At 35.1% G+C, this 21590-nt stretch overlaps 1 protein-coding gene across 7 annotated transcripts in view; it reads left to right on the top strand.

Moving 5' to 3' along the window:
- SKAP2 (src kinase associated phosphoprotein 2) overlaps positions 1-21590 on the top strand; it is a 151181-nt gene that overhangs the window by 10863 nt on the left and 118728 nt on the right. For all 7 annotated transcript variants that reach the window (XR_004970844.1, XR_004970842.1, XR_004970843.1 and 4 more), the window contains exon 4: positions 7396-7503. Coding sequence is in view for 4 of the 7 variants with exons in the window: in XM_036327816.1 (XP_036183709.1) it covers positions 7396-7503 (108 nt within the window). In the remaining 3 variants the exon portion in view is untranslated. The remainder of the gene's footprint in view (positions 1-7395; positions 7504-21590) is intronic.

The raw sequence follows: 21590 nt of genomic DNA on the forward strand, positions 1-21590 counted from the left end.
CATTTTTTGTTTTTTTTTAAAATATATCAGAGTGCTGATAACCTGATGGTCTTCCTTTAGATTTGAGAAACAGCTGCTTAGCCCACTAAAAACCAAGTCAGGAGAGGCGTAGGAAGTCCCTACTTTTTCACATCTTTAATTCAGTAAGGCCCATACTTGCATGATGCTAATTCATAGGTCATGACCTGAGTCCTGTGAACGCTGGTATGAGGGTCACAACATGAGGTCAGTTAACCTATGCAGAGCTAGGATCTGTGCTTGGGCGAAAACAGTATGACATCTTCTAACTGGGGTTAGCAGATACCACAGAGTAATTCATATCTCTGCCAACTGATAAGTGAGAGAGTAGTGACAGTTTCAGTAAACCAAGTACTTAGCCAGACAAGCCCAAAATCAAACAGTTAAAAGGAAACCACAGTACTTTTCACGTTAAATCATTAAGATTGTTGTGATTGGAGGGAATGAGATTTTTTTTTTCCATTTTAATTTTTTAACACTGTTAAAGAGAAGAGCAGGGGACACTCCTTCCCACAAATACCCACTGTTTGATAGTCTACAACAAACCCTAAACTATGGGTTTAATTAGGCTTCATTTTGCTTAGTCGAATGTAGAAATAATAACTTTATACATTGTAATTATGATAACTTTTATACAGTGTACTGATTATAGAGGAATATTAGATTTTGCCTTCTTAAAAGCACATTTTGTACTAGGGATTATTTGTCACTCTCTCATTGTGACTTACACATTAAGAAAATTTGAAGCTAAGAAAGCATGATAATATGAAATCATTGTCTGGTTGCTTATTATTCAGTAATAGGGTAGGAACTTTCCCTTCGGTATTCTGGTTTAGGACTTGTTCAGGTGTGTGGATATTAAAATTACATTACTGAGATACATTCTTTTTCTATAAAGAGAATGGAAGTTTATATAGTTTTTGATAGGAACTGAAAAATGAGCCTAGACTAAGAGTTCAAATAACACAGAATTCAGAGATTCCCCATAATCATTTCCCTCTGAATAAGTCATTTGTAGTTCAATACTGCTGTACTGAGCTAACTAATCACCAGGAGTGCCTGTTCAGAAGTGAGCCTGTGGATAAAGTAGATGTACACCTTGGAGAAATATGAGAAGCTGAGCAATTCTGTGCCATCTCACCTCAAAGTACAGTCAGCTTTGTTCTAACAGGACCATTCCTGTAGTTCAGGGGTCCTCAAACTGCGGCCTGCGCCACATGCAAATACAAATATTGTATTTGTTCCCGTTTTGTCTTTTTACTTCAAAATAAGATATGTGCAGTGTGCATAGGAATTTGTTCATAGTTTTTTTTTTAACTATAGTCCGGCCCTCCAACAGTCTGAGGGACAGTAAACTGGCCCCCTGTTTAAAAAGTTTGAGGACCCCTGCTATAGTTTGTTAGGATGGTAAACTGAAGTACACATTTAATAGTTGCAAAGTAATTATTCATGATACTTTCTTAAATTAAATAGGGATTTATTGATGATCAGATTCTACATTGAATTAATCCATGCGCCCATGCATGTTTTCAAAGTGCTGCTTTTCTTTTTTCTCTCACATATTCCCCTTGGGGTTTTGGATTGTCTTCATCCAAGGTGACCTGGGCAGATTCCTTTCAGCTGTTTTCCTGTTCTTTCTCTTTCCCTCTCTCTTCTCCCAGGTCAATATGGGGTCACAATGAAGTGAACAGGGGCTGTTTTCCTCCTGGTTACCTTTGGACTCCTGTTTGTTTCACATACTTTATTATTTTTTTCAAATGACAGTTAATTACCATGTTAATATCATTATTGGGAGGAAAAAGGACCAGGTAGTGAGCTCTGAAGTAGAATGAATTAATCCAGGTTTATTCATTTCTATTAAGTGTGTTCTTAGTTTCTCCAAGGTACATAACGGTTTAATGCCCTTCCTGACTTCCCCTCCCATCTCCTCCTCCCTACACTGTAGATGCTACCCCCCCCCCCCACCGTGAGACAGAACAGTACAGAATTGACCGTTTTCAGTATTTCAGTTCTTAAAACCATTTGAATTGATACATTAAGCCACATAGATCTCAGAGTAAAATTTGTTTTTAATTCCAATTTTTTGGATGAGAATAGTTTGTATTATAAGAAACTTGCCCATTAAGTTAAGTTTTTACTTGCTGTTTATATCCATTTCCATAGCAAGCTGTGGTCTTACCACTTCCCTTTTCATTTCTTTACTTTCTTAAGGTCCTCATTTTTATCTCTTCATATCCTGAAGTCTAGATTCTCCCTTGAGGAGGTCTGACAAATTGTGACTTGAGAATAAATGATCAGTTGGTTTTCTAAATTCCTTAATTTTGCTTGTAAATGAGAAAGATTTGAATCTAAGCAACGAGGACCCATCTTGCTTAGTCTAGTCCCTGTTACTCACTTGAAATATTGCCTCTTCTACCTAGAATAGAGTTCCTTCTTGTGTCCTTCAAATATTGTACATTACAGATTTATGGGCTAACTCTGGTTTCCTATTCTTAGTTGCCATATAGGCCAGTAGTATAAAGTATATCTGAATATACGCTTTATGTACTAGGAATATGTTCATTTTTAGAATTATTTTAGACTAGAATTACGATTATTTTAGAATTGGTTCTGTGTCACATAACAAGGTCATAGGTCTCTTAAATGCAACTTGAAATAATTGAGTAAAGACTGTTATTGACTGAGTATAAAGTATAATTTTCTAATATATATTAGGTACATGATAAAAAAAAACAACACTTTACTTATAGTTGTATCTTGCCCCTATGTTAGTCTTGTTCTACTCCCGTGATGACTTAGGTGTAATTATTTTCTGTAGAGAATAATTAAGGTAATGTGAAGACACCTATGCATGACACATAGCGGTGTTCAGTAAATATTATATTCCCAGATTCCACTTCATTCATCAAGAGGATTTAAGTAAATCTTGAATTATAATTCAGTTTTCAAATAGTTTTTGAGGAAATTATAAATTATTAAAAGAAGGGTGTGAATATTCACATGAGAAATACTTCAAGAGAAGATTTCTTATATTTGTAAGTTATTAGAGCTTTAGAAAAGATGAATCTATTATTTTCGGTTCCCTTAGCTATTCTCCTTTAAAATATTTCCCTCTAATTAAAAAAAATTAATTTTGTCCATTGATATTGTTAAATATGTATAGATTTACTTAGAAAGCAATTTTCATTGACCTCATTGGTATTAAGTTCATTAATGGACTAAACTGCTTTTTAAAATAGCAGGATTGGTAGGGAGGAAGGGAAATTAGTTTGTTCTGATGGGATCCTTAAGAACAGCAGAAAAGTCAGAAGTTTGGGTGACATTTCATTTCTTTTCTTTTCCCTTTCCTGACTTCTGTTGAAAGTTAGCTCCCCAGTGAAATCTGAGCAGATGACTTGCAGCCCTCCCCCACGCCTGCATCTCCAGCTCTGTGCAAATGTGTTAAGCATGTTTGAGGTTGGGGACCTGTAGTAGAAGTATATGGCAGAGGCAGTGCTTGAGAAATGCTATTCTTATTCGAAAACTCTGCCTCACATTTGCACACTATAAATTAGCGCTCCTATGATAGAAGAATCATGAAGAGAATCTTATTTGTGGTGACCTAAATCTTTCCAAGATTTTAGAATTAAACTATAGATTTCCTTAAGAAATGACAAGTTAAATGTGTAGGTCTATTTAGCTGTATTTTATTACTTCTGAAATTAGTTTGGACAAATGAACTGAGTAGAGAATTAGAAATTAATTTGTTTTCACTCAAATAATTCTCCGCTGCCCCCACATTTATCTTTCATGCTTTGTAAGTTTTAGGTATATTATTTAGTTTAAGGTTTACCTGATTGTGTTTAAAATAAGACTGTATTTGACAAAATAAGCAGTACATTAGTTAAATCAACCTCAATGGTGGTAGAGAGCATGACTGTTTAGTTACTACTGTTGTGCTTTATATCTAGGCATTTAGGGAAATGCTAATTGATGGTGAGCTGGATAAAACAGAAGGCATAATAGTGATTTGAGCACAACTATTATACGTTTAAAATGTTTTTCCGAGAGATATATTGCTATGGTGTGATTAGCCTTGGTTTTGCTGTGATATCTTAGTTGCCACTGAATATGGGAAGGGAAGTCTCGGATCATTGTTTTTTAGGCTGTTAACTTTGTATCATTAATTAAACTTTTGAAAGTTGTGGGATAAATCAGATGCTTTTCTAGGGAAACAAGAAACAGTATTAATGAGCAACAACCCCATAATTATCCTTGTGAGTACATAACAGGGACACATTCATGTCTTTTCTTTGTGCAATAACTTTTACAAAGAAGTATTTTTAAACTGATCATTAATTTTATGACCACTGAAATGAGATGCAAAATTTATGCTGTTGTCACTGGCACAGGCTCAAGGCACCACTGACATTATGTGTGATTCTAATAGAATGGCTGCCAACTAATGATTCTGTAGACATTTCATTTGAGGATGCTTTTCTTTTAGATGTCTGATTAGTCTGTAATGCTTTCAATTATGTCTGTAAATTGTATTGGATACGTTTACCTGATGCCCTTCGTTACTTTGGAGTTCAGTTTTCTATTACATAAACTCAAGTTGAACATTTTCCTTTGCAGGTATAGCTGCAAATACTCAGCCCATGGGGGGAAAAATACATTGCACTACTCAACAGCGACCCCTGTGTTCAGTTAAAACCCCTTATAATGCAGCAGGTCTTTATTGGGTTGAAAAAATAATTAGGGAGGGGGGCAAAGGGATACATCATCACTGGAACAACAGTAAAACGAAGAAGACCATATTGAAAAGTGATGTGGCCTTTCAACTTAATGCAGGTTAAAAGGGAATAACCCTGTATAGATACCACAGAAATCTTTATTCTTTACTTTCTGAGCTACTTCAAGGAAAACTTAAAAGTAGGGGGGGGGGGGAGGAGCGGGGCGGGGGCTGAGTCCAGTAACAACACTTAATTCACATTGTCTTAGATAAATATAAATATCACACTGATTTTAAAAAAAACATTTGAGATGAGCTGCAGAATGGGTAAGTTTAAGACAATTTCACACACACATACATTAATATATATAATCCAAAATTGTTTTTTAATGAAACAAAAACCAAAAAGCAAAGGTCTTTAATATGCCATTGACCAATTTTGTGTGGGATATTCATAACTCATATTAAGTATTATTGAATTTATAGCTTTAATAATCTTTATGTTGTGTGTGTGTGCATGTGTGTATGTATGTATACGTATGGACATACACAAAATATATAAGAGATTATTTAAGGATAAATTAATTCTGATTTTCTTTCTTTTAAATTGAATTTATTGGGATGATATTGGTTAATAAAATATATGGGTTTCACAAATACAACTCTATAATTCATCATCTGTATATTGTATTGTGTGTTTACCACCCAACTCAAGTCTCCTTCCATCATCATTTAGCCCCACTTTATACTCTCCTACCTTCCCTCACCCCCCTGATTTTCAAAACTTTTTAAGTTTTATTTTTCAGCTTATTTCCACATAGAAATTAAAAGACTTAAGCCCAAGCATATGAATACTTCTCAGAATCCTTTCCATATAGTCATTGATTTCAGCATTGTATTTTTATATTTGTAATAGTGTAATATGCTGAGTGCAAGCTCTGGTGATGTATTTGAAGTATCCTAGTTTTTTTTTCACAGCAAGATTTATTTTATAGTTAATTATATGAAATATCCTTTGAAAATTCATCTTATAAAAAATCTTAGGGTACTCTAGCATTAAGAGCAATGGAAAATTTTGTGATCTTTACTACCACATATTCCATGAGCTGCCATTCCATGTTCACACATATTTTTACTAGCACTTTGCGAGGTTCTCTCTGACCTCATGGTTTAAATCAGAGCACTTTCTTTCCATGAGGAGAAATATTGTAAGGGATCACTAATGTTCTGAAAAAATACATTGAACATCTTGTAAGAAAGAGAAATTAAGCTTTGAGGAATGAGTAGTATTTGTACGTGCTCCTTACAGTTTTAACGGGGGAGGAAGCATCACCATGCCTGGTGCACCTCGTGGCGGAATCACTGAGGCCAATAAGTAGTCTTCTCTATATTCTGCTCTTATTGTCTTGATTGGAGATCCTGTCTTTTCTTTCAGGATCAGGATGACAGATGCTGGTGAAATATCAACATTATAAGGAAATAGAGATGAATATTGATTTTTTTAAGTTACTTGGATGGTTTTATCTTGAAAGAGGCTATGTTCCGTACCAATAGAGTGCTACCTACCAAATGGATGTCAGAGGATATAGAGGTCCCTTGGAGTGACTGGTAGCTTTAATCTGGATCTTTTCAGCAACCATGGTCTACAAGTAATTCTGTAGGTGTTCTAGGGTTCCTAGGGAGATTTTCACCATGCTTTTTGGCTAATCCCTAAGGTAGCTGGTTTTCTCTTAAGTTGTTAACAGAACTAGTATTGGTAACAGATAATTGGTATAGTATTAAGTATATATTTTTCTTAGTTGTTGAATATGGGTACAAAATGAGTGCTTATATATATAACTGGGCTAGCAAATATCTGAAACCTTCTTTTGAAAAAATCATTCTAATGAGTATGTGGGAAAAATCCAAACCACAAGATTTAATTGTGGGGATTAAATGGCTTCAAATTAGCCAACCAGCCAACCAGCAAACCAACCAACCTAGGATTTGGAAATCATGTAGAAAACTGGCTAGAACGTTTTACAGTAGATAAAAAATAATTGCATTTTCAAGAGCAGGAATCCTGTATGGGGAAAGCTGCTTTAAAACATATATAACCCTTATACGTTTAAACGAGGTTATTTACAAACCAGATACCTTCAATTTTCATTCAGTGATAGCTCACCATTTTAAATTTTACCGTAACGTTATCCTGTGATTTTTAATGAAAACAAAAATGTTCATATGGCTTTGCATTATCAATTTTTCAAATATTGAGTAGGTAAATGGTAAGTTGAATAATTTCTGTGTGCTTTCTGTGTTTTGTTTTTGTCATCCTTGTTATCATTATTTTGGCTTCACCTGTTCGTTTATTTTGGATACACGCTCTGTTTTACCCTGCTTCTATTTTTTTATTCATCTTTGTAGAGACCATCATAATTTTAAAACTTGAATCCTTTTGTATCTGAAATAAACACTTGTATACCGACCTTCAGAAACTCTTAACTTTATCTAAATTACAGTGGATCTACATTAAAATAGGACCTGTTCTTACAGTTCAAGTTTTCTTTGTTTTTTTCTTTATGACAGTGACTGAATTTAATAGGAAAACTTACCTCTTCTGACAAAGTAACATTTTTTAAGATGGCTAAATTATAAAAGGTTTTTCTCTGATTCTTTTACAGGTGATGCAGAAGATGGGGACGAATATGATGATCCTTTCTCTGGGGCTCCAGACACTATTTCATTAGCCTCAGAAAGATACGATAAAGATGATGAGGCTCCCTCTGATGGTATGTGATATTTTCCCATGGAATATACGTCTTGACACTAACACCAAATAATGCAACGTGTCCAGGTGGTGGTCTTGTCAGAAAGCAGATAAATGCACAGGCTTCAGTTAACTTATCTTTACCGGAACCTTTTAAGGAACAGAAGAGCTCTCTCTAGTGGTTTTCCTAAGTATGTGGTTCCTTCATTTCCTGGGAAATTTTCTTTACTGGAATCTTGAGAAGAGTGCTTGCATCATCATATGAATATTATTAGTAAGTTAGTTGGTTAATTTAATATTATAAGATTCTTGCTTAATTTTAGTATGCTGCTAATGGCTTGTTGTATTATTTATTTTATAAATAATGAAAAAGGTTTTTGATCTCTTTTCCCCCCTGAAAACTTCATACATAATTAGTTCATAAAATATTAAATTAATTATCCCTACATTGCCTTCTCACATTGAGACAGGTTTTCATCAAATGCTTCTTTTAATACACATTTTCATTTTTCTGATTGTCACCTAAAACTGCCCCACACTATGCGGTAATATTATAGTGCTTTGTATTAATTGGATTAGCAATAAAATTGAGTGTTTATCTCATGATAATTTTTTAAAACTTGTCAAAGTTATGCAACTTGTTTTTCGTGTAGTGTGTGCTTTCTCTGTTATAGCCAGTTGAGTGCATCTGAATTACAGAGATCTCATCAGGGTGATATGTAGTTATAAATTAAGAATGTGTATCGATAAATTAGCCATGCATATTAATTTGTGGCACTCAAAGTTTCGCAGAGACATGGAAATGAGTAATGCCTTCTGCCACTATATGATGATCAAACTGTGCAGTTCCATCTCTAAATACAATTGCTGAATGAAAATATGCTTCCTGCAACAGAGCACTCCACATTTTATGGTATCCAGATTATTCCCTTTGGAAACATAAATTGCTTTTATGAGGTATAAAATTATGTCTATTGCAGAACAGGGATAAGTCAAGTACATGCATAAGTGATAAACATTCTAACCACTGATTCAGAACAACACAATCTTTTCTTTATATTCAGAACTTTGTACAATGTGCAGCAATAATAATCATATCCATTTGATGTTGAATTTTACATTTTGGTAAACATTTAATTTCTATTTTTAAAGGAAGGGATTTTTCTTCCCTTTTATTTTCTATCTGTCTTTTAAAAAGACGCTCCCTGCTCTTCAGTCACACTTGCTATCCGAAAGAGAGCATCACCCTTTCTAACCTGATCTTCAAAAGCATTTCTACTGCATAATGTTTTATAATTGATAAAATAATACTTTCAGGCAAAATTATGAATTATTATTTGAGTTGAACTATTTTCCAGGCACATTACAATGATTCGTTTTGCTCCTCTGTAAAATATTGATAGAAATGAGTATGTGATGTGTGTGTATGTATACATATATAGAAACAGGATATTTATACTCACGAGAATATATATAAGTATATATGTATATACATGCACATATGGAATATTCATAGAATATATACACTCAGGATTTCTCAAAACAGTATAAATATTTTGATGTACAAGGGGAACTTATATGCATTCTTAAAAATATTCTTAAAAACCTAAGAAATCCAACAATTAAATATCTATGAGAGCCAGTGCTTTTGTTAGAAAAAGTGAATTATTATTAATTCCCTTATTATAGAGCACTTACATGATTATTGTTTTCTTTTTTATGAGTGAATAAGTTATTATGTTTATTTCATAACCAAATAAGCAGGAAATACATTAATAGCATAAAATTTATTGTTAAAAGGTTACTTTATCAATATTTAAATGTTACTTAATAACATTTATAACACTAAATTTCTTACTAAATATTGGTGCATTTTCATTATTGTTTATGTAAGCTATTCTTGAGCAGAAATAAAACTTAACTTTTAGTATTATTTATTTTTGGTATATAAATAATACCATTTTGATATTTTACATTTTTTTCTGAGATTAATATAAATTAATTTTAAAACTACCAATTGGACTTTTATTTCCATTCTAAAATATCTTCTAGTCATATCAGTTTTTCTCTCTGCAACTTAGATTCGTATGTGTTCTCTTTCCTTTGCTGAATAAATTTTCCTTCATTATGTGATCTCAGTCTAATGATATATTAATTATGAAAAGATAATGCATTTAACAATAAGTATAACTAAATTAGCACAGGTCACCAAAAGGCCTTTTGTCAAATCAGATTGTTGTTTTGTCCTTTTGACTTTTACCTTATGGTAGGCACTAACAAAATATCTGAACTCTGATGGATGATAAACTCTAAACATGATATGTATTTTTCATAATGCTAATGTAATTTTCAAGGCACCGAAAGGTCAAACCTGCACATCTCTGTGTGCATTCTAAGTCTGTCTTTTCCTTTAATATTTCTTTTTCTCTGTTTCTCTGGTTCAAAAGTTCACTCAGTTCCCAAATGGCTACCTAATTTTCCAGTTATTCCCTCAAGCCATATGTGTTTTGGTTTCTTTATGGTTTATTAGGTACTGTAGGAAAGTAGCATAAGTTATATCTTCTAATGAAATTCAAGCACACTTCAGTGATGCTTCGACTTGATTGCTGGTAGCAATTAAATCACAGCCAAGGAGGATAATGCATAATCTCACAAGGTCCAGACACCCTATAGAAATTGAAAGGGGATGAAAACAGAAAACAAAAACAAAGTCTCCCCACCCTGCCAGACATGTTGTTTCCAGCCTGCTTTTTTTTCTTATTTTTATTGGCCAACTGCCTGATTGATAGCAAAATCATAACTTGCTGCATGCTAACAGGCAGAGTTCACTTGTAGGTTATTGTGAGCTGATAAAGGGTTAGATGGAGTTTTGATTTTCGCATTGGACCTTGGTACACCAGATTAATGGAATTTCAATGAGAGACTAGAGTAGCCACAGCTTTGTCAGAGAAACAGATGGAGATTCTATAGTCATGTCTACTCATTAATACTAGTTGCCTGAAAGGTGTGCTGCTTCTCTATACAAAAGAGTTGATATAATTGATTTTTGAGCGGTGCATTGAAAAAAGTACCTTATTGATGGCTAGAATCGTAACATAGATGGTGACAGATTTTTGTACAGCTACATGTAAGCTTAAAAAATATCGTATTTTGCAATTTTTTCTTCTCTCTCTTTGGACATGCTTTTTATTTAGATTTTTTTGAGAAAAAAATGCATTTTAAAGACCAGTAGCAAAAAAATAAATGAGAAAATGAGATGCTAAATTACCTTTTAAGAAAAAGAGGAAGAGTCTGTATTTTATTTATCAATGATGGCATAACTGCTGTTAGTTTCGTTTTGATATGGTAATATTTATTTAAAAATCATACTTATTAGCAATGTCATTTTATTAGCTTTGTACTTTATTTGTTCTAGAAAATTTAAAACAAATCACAATGGGTTCTATACTATTATAGATCACTGTTAGAAGTTTTATGCTATTGTGTGTTTGGATATATTGAAGTGTTAATATAAATGGTACATATCAGTAATCGGATAAAAATTAAAGATATGAAACTTAAAACCTTATCCCTTAGTGTATACATGTTAGAATGTGTGTTTGGGCACTAAGGTGGTAGATGCAGGGTAACCATTAGGTGCTACATAATAACTTGGGCATCCATTTTTTCTATTCTGAAAATTTTTTTTCCATTTATTTTCATCATTTGTGAAAGAAAGCTTCTAACCACATAGCATTGTGGAAGGTCCCTGAGGTGAGGTGAACGGGCTTAGTGAGCTAGAAGACATATCTGCTCTGCCCGTCTATGATGGGTTGAAGGATCCCAGTGGACATTTGTTACAAATCTGATTCTGTGCTAGACCATAATCACTTTGTGGATAAGAATCTGGAACCTCTAGGGTGTGAATACAGCAAGGCTAAAATGAAGCCAGAGAGATAACACAGTTATTTATTTTAAAAAAATTTATTTGTATTGAATTTATTGGGGGTGATAAACAGTCATTTATTGCTCTGGTATCTTCCTAACTAAGAATTCCCAAGTAGTAACATAGGTTACTGGAAATTGTGTGCATTTCCAGGACATGGGTTTATATGAAAAAATATTGGTTTAGGAATGGAACTATTTTTTAAAGTTTGGAGTTTAAGAAAAAAAGTGTTTTGATCATAATTTATAAGAGTAAATAATGATTTTTTCCTTTGGGCATACTTTTCTTTAAGAAAACCCAGTGTATAGAAATTTTGATTTATAAAACATATAAATCACTTATTTCGAAGGAGTGCTTTAAAAAGAATTATCTCCAGGATGCCTATAAATAATGAACTCACTTAATGCCTCTAAAACAAATTTAGCTGTAAACCCATCCACACATAAATTTAATGTGTAAATTTTTGCACTTTATACATTAAGCTTTTGAGAAAGATTTTTTCCCCCATAAAATTAGGTGTAATACTAATCACTTCTTGTAAAAGCCAAACAATAGATATGCTTTACTTTTCTCTGGGTTCCAGCAGAATTTGAAACAATGTTTAAAACCAGGAAAAAAGGTTCTTTCAATAACTTATTATTTAGGCTGTCTTTCTACTATAGTATCATGTGGTTGTTGATAATTAAAATCATATATTTGTGTTTTATTCTGATAATTTAGATTAATTTGCGACTTGCACATATCTTTATGCATATGGCATATATTACTGTTGTACTTGTTTTTTAAAACATCTATTTTAGTTATTTCAATATACCAACTGCTAGCTTGTGTTATAGCAATATAAGAACAATGATTGCTTTAGCCCTTCTGTAATGTGTACAGGATAGCTTCAAATACTTTGGTAAAAGTGAGGGGTTATAGTTTGGGGAAATGATAAAAGTAGAAGACATGTTTTTAACAATCAAGATATATGTTGTGTGATTGGAGGTATAAAGTACACAGATGTGAAAAGTTTTTATGATACAAAGGTATATATGAATAAATAAAAACACATAACCATTGAGAATCATCTTTCTAAGTTTTATGCCATTGAATTGGAAAATATATCAGAATAAAGCAATGTATGCAAATAAGACTGTAACAAAGTAGGTTAGATAAAAAATGTTGCAAAGGTAATAAAACTCAACATTATGAAAAATAATGCATCTTTAATACAGTAAATTAGCAGTTATTTACATAGTACATGAAGAAGCGCGCAATATAGGGCAATGGGGAATTCAAAGATGAATATGATAAAGTTCTTATTTTCAAGAGACATGTAATCTAGATAGAAAGAGAAGACATGCACCTAAAATAAGACAATTAGCAATCTAAGTTCTAGTAAGGCAGACTCCAAAAACAGTAACTAGTATGTATTATAATATTTAATTGATTTGTTCTATACCAAGGCAAATAATTGGTTTCATTCATTTTCTTCCTTAATTTGTTGACCCAGTCAGTTGTATGTTATGGCATCATGTTGAATAAACCAAAGCATAAACTTTATGCTTCATTCTAAGAGGTTATGGAGTAAATTGTGGAGGAAGGAACTTTTATTTTCTAAATATATTTTTAATGATTCCAGAGAGAGGGAGCTGGAGAGAGAAACATCAATGATGAGAATGCTCCCTACTGGGGATCAAGCCTGCAACTGGGGCATATTCTTCAGCAGGAATCGAACAGAGACCTCCTGGTTCATGGGTCAATGCTCAATCACTGAGCCACACAAGCTGGACCGGGAGGGATCTTTTATTTAATTGAGTTTTCCATGGTTCCTGAGTTTTGCTGGAGAAAAAGTGGGAAAAGATGCAGGAAAAAAAAACAAACAAACCCAAAACAAACTTTTGGAGGGGAAGTCCAAAAACCAGATTTTCATAGTGATTGGCAATAATTTTGTTGTCAAGGCTGAGACACTTAACCTCTCTGGATTTTTATTTTGTGAAATGAAGAGTTTGGATCAGATGATTGCTTAGAAGTTCACTAGAATTCTAAATGCTTGTGACCACATTTCAGAATTAGTTCATTTAATGGTGGCACAGAGGTGATTTGTCTGGGAGAAGATAATAACCAGAAGTGAGGTTGAACAGGAAGGAGTAGAAGGGGTCTTAGAGGTAAGTGCGTGATGGGCAGTAGGCGCTGACTACCTAGTGAAATTAAAGAGTTGATCTTTGATTTCATAGTCATGAAAATATTCCTGAAGCAATATACTGATGTGATGAATGCAGATTTGAGGGAGGTTGTCCTGGTAGTTTAAACGTAGGATGAATCAAGGCAAAGAGACCATCTAGTGGAGGCAGCAAGCTAAGTGCTTTGCTGCATTATTTGTTTTTTATTCTCGACAGTCTGTCTGTGAGGCAGTTATTATCACTATTTGACAATTAGGGAGTCTCAGGGAAGGAGAAGTTTAAATGATTTGTCCAAGGTCATGTACTAAGTGGCAGAACTGAAATTTTGTCTGACTCTGAGGATCACGCCCTGCTCTCAGAACCATTCTGTGTTGCCCCTTCCCCAGCCAGGATACTGTTGCTTGTGGTTGAGGGGGTGTTGACGAGAGCCAGGGTTTAGAGTAGTGGACATTGCAGTGGACAGGAAGGGCTTTGCTTACCCCTTTCTACCCCACGTGTGTTGGCAGATCAACAGCATCAATGTCGCCTGGGAGCCTGTTAGAAATGCTGAGTCTCTGTCCCCACCCAAGACCTACTGAATCTGAATTAGCATTTTAACAAGATCCCTGGGTACACAGTAAAGCACGAGAAGCTCTGTTCTAGAGGTATCTATTGTATTGGCCTCTGCAGCTAGAAACAAGGTGAGCCAGACCATGCTGCTGCACTTGGGCTCCCTATGCAAATATGTGACCAGGCATGGCAATAGGCCGTGAAATAGGTAAAGAATATCCTTCTATGTGTACACCTACCTTCACTTCCAGCGCTCTTCTGTGGTCCCTCAGCACCCTGACACTGGGACTTCCTTGGCGGCACAGGGCCTCTTCCAGAGACTGCTCTCTGTGGGTAGTTGCCCCATTTTTTAACCTGTTTTCAGAGCCTCTTCCCTCTCAAGTCGAACTCTGAGCCAAGGACATTGGAAAGGATCTGGTAAATTATTCCTGAACCCAAGGGAGTTCAAGCCCCCCTCACAGATCTTTAGGTATCAGCACCAGGCCAGTGGTAAAATGATTTTGGCTCTCACAGAGCATCATATCTCATAAGATTTAGACACGTAACAGGCTTATCTTTCTCGCTGTGGATAAATATATATGGATTTGGCCTGCAGTCTTGGGAGAAATTGCAATGTGTAACTTCCCTTTTTCAGCGGTGTCTCCTCTTTGCGACCTCAGTCCAATTTGACCAAAGTGCAAATTTAGAGCTTGAAAATTGAAAAGCAAAGGTTCTTTAAGATACTGGACGGACCCATTTGATTTTAGAGGAAGGGATGCTCGCCTGGCACAGGATCCCAAGGAGAGCTTCCTCCCCTGAGACAAACACCGAAGAGGTGGCTGTGCTAGTGGTGGGATGGCCTCTTTAAGGGATTAAAACAATCTTTAATTAATATTCACTGAGAAATAAGTCTGGCTCTTAAGCAGATTCTTTGAGAGTCAGATTGTTTTCTTTAATTGGTTCAAAACTACTCTGAGAGGGAGACATTTTCCCTACTTCGCTGTTGTGGAAACTGCTTCAGAAATGTTTCGTTGTCTTAACTAGGATGTCCAACTCATAAGCAGCAGGCTTCAGCTCCTTTGGTCCGCTCTGCCATGCTACTGAAGCTCAGGCAGTCTCTCTTTCGAACTACAAGAGACATGCATGTGGTTAAAAAATTAAAAGAACATAAAGTTTTCAATAAACAGTAAAAGCCTCTTTTCCACCCACCTCAACCCCTGGGTCTACTTCCCAGAGGCAGCCGCTTGTCACAATGTCTTCTTAGTTACCATAGTAACTAGAGCCACTTTACTTTTAGTTCTAGTTTGATGAACCTTGAATAGTATGTAGACTTCCTCTATGATGGATGGATGGTTCCTCATACCTCCTCTCCCGCTTCTGCCTCCCAGTTTTTTGTTATTTTACTTTTAGTGTTTTTTGTGTGTGTGTTTGCTTTGGGCTTAAATAATACGCTTCTTATTTTGTAATGTGCCAACCTCAGTGCCCATGGTTCTTTGTTATAAAATATGTGCAAATTTGTGCACCTTGCCATCCTTCCATTTCTCTTTTCTCTCCTCAATTCCTATTTCGTCAAATTATGTTTTCATTGTGAAGGCCTATGATACTTATGTTTGGTTCTCTAAGTTGACTATGCTTTGTCTACAAGTTGAGTTTTAAACATTGACTTTTTTCATTCATGCTTATTGGTTTTCCTCAAATGTCTGAAGCACCTAGGCTATCATATCAATTAATGTTCGTGAATGAAGGACCCAGTTGGATAGTGTATGTAGGTAGTTTGTGTGGGGTTCCTTAATTTTGAATGTCTGTTATCTTGCACGGTTTTTCTTTGAATGGGAGGTCTGAGTGGGGGTTGTGAGAGAAGTGGGCAAGGCTTGCTTAGAGGCAGCCTGCCTCCAAGGCTGGAATCCCCACAACTGTCAAAATAAGTAGGATGTTTCTCAGGAGTTTCATTCCTAAATACAGGTTTTTAACCCCTTCGTCTTTTGGGGGGCTGGGTGGGGGCAGTCTGGAACTATCTGAAGCCCTGCTTAGCTTCTCACCCTGGGAGCCCTCCTCAGAGCGGCTAGTGCGCTTTAGTTAGAGGGGCGTTCGGGAGCCAGTTCGAGCACATATGCCTTCACTGCCAGCTGCTCTGGCGGTCGGACCCAACTGTTCCAGCTGCTCTGATTGCAGTGCTTCCGTGAGGGCCCCTCCTCAGGGTCCTGAGCTGCTGGCAGCATTTCTGAGGCTTCGTTGGGAAACTAGCACGTACTCTGCTCGGTGTTCTCCTGGGCTTGGTGTCCTCTGCTTTGTCTTTATCACTCCAGTCTTATCTGCCATCCAGTTGCTAGGAATTACTCAAAGTTTTTGACCCATTGAAGGTACTCTTTTTTGATTACCAGTGTTATTAAGATTTTATTCTTTAAAAACAAACCCAAACATGTCAAGGGACTTTTAAGAAGAAAGGTTGGTACTCAGTCTATGTTTCTTTTTTGTTTTGTTTTCATTCTCACTCGAGGATATTTTCCCATTGATTTCTCGAGAGAGTGGAAGGGAGCGAGGGGTAAGCGCCCTTGACCGGGAATCAAACCCACGCCCCTTTGGTTCAAGGGGCTGATGCTCTAACTACTGAGCAACACTAGCTGGGCTCTGTTCCTTTTTTAGTGACACCAAGGGAATGCTTTATCCTAAAGCATCTTCACAGCTATTCCAATGATCTGTTGGAATCATCTTGGGGAATAACTATCTTCCTGGCTACAGGTCAAAGGAGTCCAAATAAGGATGTTAATCAAGCCTTAGCTATAGGGTGAGTGCTAGCTTTCTAGAAGAACCCAGATGCTATAAGCAATAGAAAACAACTATCCCTCACCCCCAAAGTATTACAATATTATTGTGGGTACAGATATGCATACCTAATAATAGGAAGCCATATAAACTTTGATCAAATGCAAAATGTGTACCATGAACACTAAATACTCTAGGAAGTCAGAAAAGGAAGAACCTATTGCAGACTGGTGTTAGTGAATGTCTTATGGAAGGAATTGGAGTTTGAACTAGAACTTAACTAGGATGGGTAGGGTTTTAGTAAGAGAGGAGGGGGGGGAATGCTTGTTAGATAAACTGAGGGAATGGGAACAAAAGGAACTGGAATGGGAACTGGCCATAGTTTGAAAAGATTGAAGAAGGTCGGGAGGTGAAGATTGACAAGAGTAGCATGTAAAAAGCACTAGCTCCAGCTTCAGGTCATGATTCTGACAGGGAGTTACTCTGGCCTTTGTTGACTGGTTTCTGTTTTTAAAAAGAATTACATTATTGTAAGCAAAGTAGAATTTAAATATTGAAAACTTTAAATCGTATCATAAGGACTTGATTTAGTAAGCAAAAGAGCATTCATTTTAGACTTTTGAGCAAGAGAATGTTACGATGAAAAGTATTTTAGAAACATTTAGCTGGTTGTGTGATGTAGATGGATTGAAGTGAGTGGAAACGTTTAGTTTGTGAGATAAGTGACCACTCCTTAAGCCAGATGTGGAGTGATCAGAGACTCAACCAGGACGGGGAAAACAAAACTGAAAAGGAAAGGACACATCTGAGGGAGAATGGATAGGATTTGGGAAGTGGCTATGTGTGGGATTTTAAAAAAGAGAGAAGCCCAAGATAGTTACAAAATTCTAAACTTGGATGCCTGGGAGAATTAACTAAAATGTGAAAATGGGAAAGAGGACAGGTTGAAGGAAGATGAAAATGATGACGAGTTTGTGGTAATTGTGGACATCCAAACTGCCTAGTAATTATCTAGCAATACAGGAATAGAGCTTAAATGATTCTGAGCTTTTCCTTTTCTTTCTAGTTTCATCCCTTTGGAGACAGATTTGGGGTGATACCTACCTCAATTATACTAAAAATGTAACATAGTGACTGAGAACAGTTTCTGTAATTATACTGCCTGGATTCATATGTTGCTTCTTCATTACTTATATCTGAGACCTCCAGCAAGATGCTTAATCTAAGCCCTGGCTGAGCAGTTCATTGGTTAGTGTTGTTCCCATATGCCAAAGTTGTGGGTTTGATCCCCAGTCAGGGCACATAGAAGGGTCAACCAATGAATGCATAAATAAGTGAAACAATGAATTGATGTTATTCTCTCTCTCCCCTATCACTCTCTCCTTTCCTCTCTAAAACAAATAAATAAAAAAATTTAAAAAAGATGCTTAACCTATTTGAGTTTTCTTATCTATCAAATAAGGATAAATAGACCAACCATATCCTATGCTTATTATGAGGATTACATAGGATAAAGCATATAAAGAGTTTAGAATATTTCTGGCCCATAGTAAGGACATATTAAATGCAAGGTATTATTGTTATCTAGCCTATATTGGGGATTACCTTAAATAAATGTTTCTTTCTGTGTTTGATCCAGCTGTGTGCCTAAGGTGTCTATCTTCTGTACGAAATAGCTCTTCTGTTTCAATGGCTAAGTTGGATTTTGTAGGATTTTCAGTTGGAAGGTTTAGAGATTTGAAATAAATAATTCTATAAATTCCATTTATATGAATTTATAAGTTTTAAATTAAATATTCTGTGTTAAAAACTGCTAGTGGTTAAAATTTTGATAGCAAATTTATCATGCCTTTTCCCAGAACCATTCTAACCTTTCTGCACCTTAGCTTTTCTCAATTGAGTAACTAATGCAAATATTAGAATAAAGAAATTTTATACTTGGAAAAATTTTGTGGACTTGCTATCATGAGCCCGTGGAAGGAGTCACTCATTTATCCATGAGTTCAATAGCCAGTGACTAAAATAATTACAGATTTTTAAGAGTATTTGAAAGAGTTTGAACTATATTAAAAGATTTTTTATTGAATTGTTTATTGAAAAATTTTATTGAATTATTGGGGTGATATTGGTTTATAAAATTATATAGGTTTCACATGTACAATTCTATAATACATCATCTGTATATTGTACCGTGTATATGGCGTTTCCTCCAAAAAATTAAAAAATGGTACTGCCTTATGACTCAGCAATTCCATTTTGGCAATATATCTGAATTCCACTTTGGTAATATATCTGCTAATATATCCGAAGAAACCCAAAACATGAATTCAAAAGAATATATGCACCTCTGTATTCATTGCAGCTTTACTTACAATAGCCAAGATTCGGAAGCAGCCCAAGTGCCCATCAGATAAGTGGATAAAACAGCTGTTGTATAGTTGCATGATGATATACTTCTCGGCTGTAAAAAAAGGAAGGAGATCTTACTTTTTGCGACAGCATGGTTGGACCTGGAGAGTATCATGCTAAGTGAAATGAGTTATTTCACTTTCTTGATGGTGTCTTTTGATGCACATAAGTTTTTAATTTTGATAAAGTCTAGTATGTCTATTTTTTCTTTTGTTGCTTGTGCTTTTGGTGTCATGTCTAAAGACTCATTACCTAACTAAAGATTCTTCAGGTGTTCTTAACTTGAGGCTAAGTTATTTCTCAAAATACTAAGTCCTTTTACTCTAAAGAATTGAGATTAACATACTAATTAAAACAAGGACATATTCTAGCCCTAGCCCTTCTTTAATGTTATTGTTGCTTACTTCATTCCTTAAAAAAATTGTGCAAATGGCAAAAAGTAATTTTCTTGCTGTGCTTTTTCAGCTCAGTGAACTCTCAAATTCTATATCCTTTAACATCATTAAAAAAAAATTCTTGCTTTGTGTTGTTGCATATGATATCACTTCTCTCATTTCTAGCAGTATCACCCATGCCTTTTGAAATGTAAATGAAGTAAGGTTTGTTGCATTACAAATATGTGTATAATTACATAGCTCTTCTTTGTGTCAGTTTTACTTTAACATAGTATTTCAGAGAACATATACTCTAAGTAGATTATTTTGTTGACTTTCTGGCTTTTTGGGGCTAAGCTTTGTTATGGCAGTGGGCTATAACAAAGTGTTAAAGGGGGCTGGATGATCACCTTAGAAATATGGTTGCTATTTTTAGCTCTAAAAAAAAGTTGGTTTCTTTGATTTGTCTCTTCTTTGTAGGAGCATGTGTTTGTTTGTTTGTTTGTTTGTTTTATTTTTTTCTACATGTCAGTCGCTAAACTGAGCAGTTTTGCCAGGTAAGGGACAGAGACACAAGGAAACCATGAAATACTGCGACTCAATGTGTAGTCTACAGACTGGTCTGGGTCTGTGATCTATTTGTTACCGACCTTCATTAACGTAACTATAGAAATTGAAAGTAAGTTCTTAGAAATGTTTATAGCATTTTTTTATTCCTCACTATCCAAATATTTAATGGGTGAAAGACGGTCTTTTATCACAGCTAGAAACATTGGTCTAGGGTTGGAGGAAAAATTAATTACAGTAGTCTTCTGATTTTTGGTTGTTTTGGAGGAGTCCTATATTTTTCTCTGTATCATCAGTCATAGAGATGATAGTCATGTTTTAATTTAAATATTAAGTTCATTTACATATGGAGAAGTTTTAGCGATTCTAAATCCATATTTCTTGTCAAATATGCGTTCAGGTCCCAATGTCATTATCAGCAATTGAATTATATTTTTATATGACAGTCCTGAGAGCAGTCTCTGAGTTTGGGCGCTATGCAGCAATAGAGTGGCCTCAAAGCTTTTCATTCAGAATATCCAGAGCAGTGATTTTCAATCCGTGGGCTGCAAGAACCTTTAAAACATGCAATACCTGACCATTTATTCAAGGGTACTGCCTCTTTTCCCTTAGGTTGTCAAATGAAAAAATGACAACAGCCAACATAACCATAGTCATCTAGTGTGAATGCCCTGTCTTGAACCCTAAATATATAGGTCATAAAATAGAGTTGCATCTTATTGATCATGTCACATAATAAGATTTGTCTGGTTAATTCTTGGTACCAGAAATCCTTATATACCAGTATTGGCTCCTGATTTTTTAAAAAGTTATTTTGGAGCAAAAAGGGTAAATAATAATAATAATTATTATTTTTTGTAAATCAATTAAAATTAGACCTATTTTTTTGTCAGATCGGCAACATTATGTTTTTTGTTGTGCCACAGAATTTTAGTAATTAGTTTATGTGTGCCACGGGGTGAAAAAGGTTGAAAATCACTGACCTAGAGAAAAGGTTAATGTAATTTGAATGCCATCTAGCTCTTTTTCGTGTCTAAAAAGCAGGAACAGATCATGTTATACTTAACAACTCTATCAGAAAAGTAATTTCATTTCAGAGATACGCTTTTCTGTGATTATCTTTAAATGTCTGCTAAAACTCCTTCCCACCTGTAAGCTTTACCATTTTGAACATTCCCATCACTTTCTTTCATACCCAAGGAGGTTAATGAAAATAATATTTTAATATAAAAATAGTAAAGTGTCTTATCATGGGGAAAAAGAAATACACACTTATTTCTTTCATTGCCTAGGACTTGTTTTGGTATTGGTATCCTGGGATCTGCGTCCTGGGATCTGTGTCCTGGAATGTATATATGCTATAAACCTCTAATATGCT

This window comes from Myotis myotis, unplaced genomic scaffold (genome assembly GCF_014108235.1).
Source record: "Myotis myotis isolate mMyoMyo1 unplaced genomic scaffold, mMyoMyo1.p scaffold_m19_p_11, whole genome shotgun sequence".
Taxonomy (NCBI): Eukaryota; Metazoa; Chordata; class Mammalia; order Chiroptera; family Vespertilionidae; genus Myotis; species Myotis myotis.